Source organism: Cebus imitator, unplaced genomic scaffold, assembly GCF_001604975.1.
Source record: "Cebus imitator isolate Cc_AM_T3 unplaced genomic scaffold, Cebus_imitator-1.0 Scaffold297, whole genome shotgun sequence".
Lineage (NCBI taxonomy): Eukaryota > Metazoa > Chordata > Mammalia > Primates > Cebidae > Cebus > Cebus imitator.
In genome coordinates this window covers 1633644-1639668 of record NW_016107612.1, presented here as the reverse complement: position 1 = coordinate 1639668, position 6025 = coordinate 1633644, and the positions used below count along the sequence as shown (strand labels likewise).

Sequence of the window (6025 nt, the reverse complement as noted above, 5' to 3'; positions counted from 1 at the left end):
GAAACTTGGAAGTGGTCCAGCTGAGACTAAAGGTAATCTGTACATTTAGTGGAGATAGGGAAAAATAGATGGAATTAATAGATAATTTGCAAGGGAAAGTAATGTAGGAGCCCAACAGCTCTCTAAAAAGCTACCCTTGAACTTTGTTCCTAAGGAGGTTTACTTTTCTAATTCTTAACTTCTAGACCATAAAACAAAAGGACTTCAATATTAAATTCATTAAATCATCCGGGATGGAAGCTAAGTTGTAAATTTGGAGTTACCTCAAAGGAAAAGACAGGAACTCCACATCAAAGAAAAACTAGGGTTTAGCAAGCTATGTGGAAGAGTAAATAGTATATCCATAATCTGAACTGAATGCAAGCATTTAAGAGAAATTTAAAGCTAGACTTTTACTACTGATATATTGTTACCAGGGAGAAAAAAAATTATGGCATTTCGTCAGGTGATTCATTGGGGAAATCCAGCGTTTCAGCCAAAAAAAAGTTAATGAATTGCCTCCTTTTTCGAATGGCATACAGCAGGAGAAAGTCATGCTGCCATTTGCAGAGTGCCAGGAAACCATGATTCAGTCACAAAACATGCAATTTCACCAGCAGAAAATGACTTTTGCACAAGTTTCAGCCATCTTGAATGTGTATCCACCAAAACAAACCATCCACCTAAGATCAGCTCTTTGCAAGATTGCCCATTATTTACCTTTTGCTATTTATTCACTCAGAAGAATGCCTGGTGCCAACCCCCAAAGGATTTAATAAATGAGTATTAATGGAAAAACATTTAGTGTAGTCAAGTCAGTTTTTAATTTTTCTACAAGTGGAAAAAGGCTATTCTGTATTCAGAGAAAACATGATTTCCGGGAATATGTTTTAACAACCCAGGGATTAGGGGTGTATAGCATGATGGTTGAACACAGGTCCTTTGGAGTGGGACTGGACCCAGGACCCGCTAAGGTTTGCTTTCCCCGTCTGTAAAATGGAGATAATACCCACCTCATACTGGTTGGTTTTTGTTTTTATAGGGTTTCAAATATTTCAAAAGGAGACAATGTATTTATAAATGTTTAGTACATTAATACATCCCTGAGTGAGTGGGTACCTTTTAATCACCATTTGTTCCTAGAGCCAAGGGTGGTGAAATGGATTAAAAGATAGCCACAAATTGTCATCCCTCGCATCAAGAAATGAGGTTTAGATCTACTCTCCTTAAATTTGGGTGGCTCTGTGTCTGCTTGATAGTGGAACACAGTGGAAGGGTACTGTGCTGGTTTCCGGTACCAGGCATTTAAGTGACTGCCAGCTTCCGTTTCAGTGTCTCTTGAAACACTTGCTCTTGGACCCAGCACCATGGTGCAAGAAAAACCCAAGAATCCCCTGAATCCTATACATGGAGAGGAACTGAGACACCTCCACCCCCCACCCGCCCCCAACTCCCAGCCAGTTCTTTGGTCAGCATCCACAACTGGGCTCCCAGCCAAGAGTCAACACTAATTTGCCAGCCACGTGAGTAAACTCCTTGGAAGAAGCTCCTCTAGTCCATTCCAGCTGCCCCAGCCAACAGCAGATTAGTGAGCAAAATGGTTGTTTTAAATCACTAAGTTTTCACGTGGTTTGTAAAAGCAATAGATAACCAGAACAGATGGTGTTGCTCCTTCACTCCATAAATGACTTAGGAAGGGTAGGCAAGTTCATTTTGTCCAAAATGTGTGTTATATAGAGAAAGCAGGTCATGAAGAAATTTCTGAGTTTGCTGTGAGCTGTGTGACCAGGGCTTGACTAAACAACTCAGTCCAGTAATTCAGCAAACTTTTAAAATGCCTATCTTCCTCCTGGTGCTAAACAGAGTAACTCTTAACTGATGTCACCCAATTGGGTGTGGTGGCTCGCCTGTAATCCCAGCACTTTGGGAGGCCAAGGCTGGCGGATCACCTCAGGTCAGGAGTTTGAGATAACCCTGGTCAACATGGTGAAAGCCTGTCTCTACTAAAAATACAAAAATTAGCCGGGTGTACTGGCACAAATCCCAGCTACTTGGGAGGCTGAGGCAGGAGAATTCCTTGACCCCGGGAGGCAGAGGTTGCAGTGAGCTGATTGTGCCACTGTACTCCAGCCTGGGTGACAGAGCAAGACTCTGTCACTTGGTCACTGCTGTTACACCCAACTGTGTCTTTGTAACCATCTTTGTTACAGATCTCAAAAGGTATCTACTTTATGTCCATTCAAAGATGTCTGGTAGGCCAGGCACAGTGGCTTACACCTGTAATCCCAGCACTTTGGGAGGCCGATGTGGATGGATCGATCACCTGAGGTCAGGAGTTCGAGACCAGCCTGGCCAACATGGTGAAACCCCGTCTCTACTAAAAATACAAAAATTAGCCAGGCATGGTGGCGGGTGCTTATAATCCCAGCTATTTGGGAGGTTGAGGCACAAGAATCGCTTGAACCCGGGTGGTGGATGTTGCAGCCAGCCGAGATTGTGCCACTGCACTTCAGCTTGGGCGACAGAGCAAGACTCTGTCCCCCCCCCAAAAAAAAAAAGAGTCTGCTAACCCATTCTGACTTGCAATCTGACCCTCAGTTCATATTTTAAACCACTCTAGTCATATACCACATTTTGGCCAAAAGATATCATGCAACCAAAGAGACACAAAGCTTAGCTGTCCAATCAAGAGAAATCAGCTCAAGTCATTTTTCAAAGTCCGATAGTTTTGAAGAGGCCTTTTCCTGAAAGGTATCTGATTCCTGATTGCGTGGCTCAAAGTAGTTCTTCAGCTCTCGTCCTGTATAATTAGTCAAGAAATCAGTTACTGCCGGGGGCTTTCCTTCCACGAGGGGTAGGAACTGAAGGGATAAAGGACTGGCTCTCCCGCGACTTGGCAACTTACAAGCTCTCTTCAAACACATCTTAAACTACTTATTTAATCTTCCACACTCTGCGAGATGCAATTTATTCTCGAGTTGCAAGTGAGGAAATTGAGGCTCGTGGCATCGATTCCTTCATCTGTAGAATGGGGGGCGACGTGAGACGGAGTCGCCAGACAGAGTGCTCGCCAAGCCCCGCATCCCTCCGCACTCCCTTCCCAGACTTCCTCTCCCGGTCTTGCCCCGCCCCGGCGTCGGTAACGCGCGCCTGTGATTGGCTGTCGGCCAGCCGTGAGGCGGTGGAAGGCGTTGCGGTGACCATAGTGACGGGAGACGGGGCACGGCGCCCCTCCGGCAGTCACCTAGGCCTGTACCTGCGGCGTCGTCGGCGGGTGCAGAGCGCCCGGCAGGGCCTAGAGGCCGGGCTGGCGTGTGGCCGCAGCCGGGTACCCAGGGCTGGGCCTGGCGCGCAGGCGCTGACCCGACTGGGCAGTGAGCCGCCGCGGCCTTGGCTGCTAGGCCTTAACCCGGCCAGCCGCCGCGCCCTGCTTGTGGGTGGGCCGCGGGCGGGGTAGGAGCATACGCGGGGCGGTGGCGATGGACGCCTTAGAAGAAGAAAGCTTTGCGCTGTCTTTGTGAGTAACTCCGCAGGGTGCGGCGGGCGTACGCCCAGGGCCTGACCCTCTAATACGGGCGTCCTTAGGGGCGGTGGGGGGCAGGGTCGGGGCCGCCAAGGCTCTGTCCCAGCTCCAGGCCTTCATTTTGTAGAGTACTGAGGCCGCCGGTTTCAGGCTCCGTAGGATGGGAGTGCGAGGCGGGTGTCACCGTTGATCAGCGCCTCCGTCACAATTCCCAGCCGTCAACCCTCAGCTGTCAGCAAAGCCTGGCGGGGTTGAGCTGCGGAGGCCGGGCCGCGCGCCCTGGCCCCCACCTCCCGGACTCCTGACCAAAATGACTCCCCTGGCAGGTGTTTTGCCCGCACCAGGTTCATGCATACACGCAGACAGGTACGGGGTGATAGCGAAGAGCCTGGAGAACCCGGTTTTATGAAAGTGTAGTCGTCACATTGAACGTTCATGTCACAAACGTGTCAAGTGTTTCTCTTCTGTTTGGACTTGCTGGATTAGACAGTCATTCTTAATTGCTGAAGATGGGTGATGGGAAGTTCGTTTTGCTACTTTTTTCTCGTGTACGTGTTTGAAAATGTCCATACTGCAAATATTTTATTAATGCATTATATGAAATAGCACCTAATCCAGGAATGTTTTTCAGCTCCTCTGCCTCGGATGCAGAATTTGATGCTGTGGTTGGATATTTAGAGGACATTATCATGGGTAAGCTTTTAAGATACTGTTTTTAAGGACTGGCACGCTTCTTCTTTAAGGACATTGAAATCAATTTGGAGAGTTAATTTTAAAAATAGAAAACATCAAGCTGCATGCAATTTTTAGTAGCACAATGCAATACTTAAATAAAGGCTTACTGCAGTTTGTCTTAGAAACAAACAGCCCAGTACTCCTGAAAACATCCGATAACCGTAGATTCAGGGGCCTGGAAGGGACTGATTCAGGTAATGGGACACTAGCAACACTATAGGAAATACTGATCTACTCTATTTCATATGCAGGGTAGGAGCAATTTCATTTTTAGATAGTTTTGAGTTTTAACATTTTCATGCCATAAAACACATAAAACCATAACCACAAGCACACATGGCTTGTGGTTAAGAAAACAAGATGTTAAGCGTCAGCTTGTTCTGTATTTTCCTGGGTTTTGAGTCCCTACTTGCGGATGTATTTGGGCATCCATGAAGCTTGCTAAGTAACAGGCAAGCAGTCACAGTCCCCAGAGATTTAAGACAAGTATGTAGGAGGGGAAAACTTACATTTGAGAAAATTCTGTTGATTTTAAGTTGTATAAGAATGAGGAAAATAACACTGTTATTTGGTATTATTGGCTCCATGGCGTAATCCATTTAGTATGAAAATTACTGACCAAGTTTTTATACCTTCAGAAATAAAGGTTCATGCCCTTAACTCCTGAATATAGATGTTTCATCATTAAGGTCTTTTCCCATATGGACTTGAGGATTTCTGGGGAATACTGAAGAATCCATTCAGTTCTCTTGCCTATTATACCCTATATCCTATGGGAAAATGAGCCTTCTGTGAGCCTATGGTATTTATCCCAAGGTCTGGATCCTTTCTGAAATTTTCCTTTTATTTTTAGAAATAATCTATTCAGTTGTTAAAATTCCTTATTCCAGGCTCGGTGTGGTGGCTCACACTTGTAATCCCAACACTTTGGGAGGCCAAAGCAGGCAGACTGCTTGAGTCTAGGAGTTCAAGACCAGCCTGGGCACTATAGGGAGACCCTGTCCCAATTAAAAAAACAGAAAAAATTCCCTATTCCCTATCATTTATTAAGTGTTCACTATGAACTAATCTATTTACATGAATTCTCATTTAAATTCTGCCTCCAGTCCTATTAATAAATACTATAAACACTTCTTATTTTCCAGATAAATGAGAAGTTTATCTGGGGTTTAGAGAAGTTAAGTAACTTACCCAAGGTCACACAACTAGTAAGTAAGCAGCTGAGATGGGATTCGAACCCAGGCAGGCGAGCCTCTTTCAGACCCCATACTTTTAATCACTGTTTCCATAACTGCTGCTGAAGTTATATCAAAATAAGAGAGAGCCAATTCATTCCTTTATAAGAAAAGTAATGTGGGGGAGTTCCCAAGCCACCCTTGTGGATGTGTTTAAAATGGACTGAAGGACGGCGATTGTTGCACAACAGTGTGAACATACTTAAAGCCACTGAGCTGTGTGCTTAAACATTAAAATGATAAACAAATTTTATATTTCACCACAATTTTAAAAAACAGGGCCAAGCATGGTGGCTAACACCTGTAATCCCAGCACTTTGGGAGGCTGAGGCAGGCAGATCACCTGAGGTCAAGAGTTCAAGACCAGTCTGGCCAACATAGTGAAACCCTGTCTCTACTAAAAATACGAAATAAGCCCAGCGAGGTGGCACGCACCTGTAATCCCAGCTACTCAGGAGACTGAGGCAAGAACCCCGGAGGTAGAGGTTGCAGTGAACCAAGATCACACCATTGAACTCTAGCCTGGGTGACAAGCAAAACCCCGGCTCAAAAA

At 45.6% G+C, this 6025-nt stretch overlaps 1 protein-coding gene across 2 annotated transcripts in view; it reads left to right on the top strand.

Annotated features, from left to right (window-relative positions):
• Positions 1–3209: 3209 nt before the first annotated feature.
• Positions 3210–6025, top strand: part of LOC108285441 (ADP ribosylation factor like GTPase 2 binding protein) — a 7547-nt gene continuing 4731 nt past the window's right edge. The window contains exons 1-2 of one of the 2 annotated variants that reach the window (XM_037729298.1): positions 3210–3496; positions 4134–4195. In XM_037729298.1, coding sequence (XP_037585226.1) covers positions 3459–3496; positions 4134–4195 — 100 coding nt within the window. In that variant the 5' untranslated portion in view covers positions 3210–3458. Of the gene's footprint in view, positions 3497–3634; positions 3869–4133; positions 4196–6025 lie in introns of those variants that run through there. The other variant, XM_037729297.1, reaches the window with a different exon arrangement.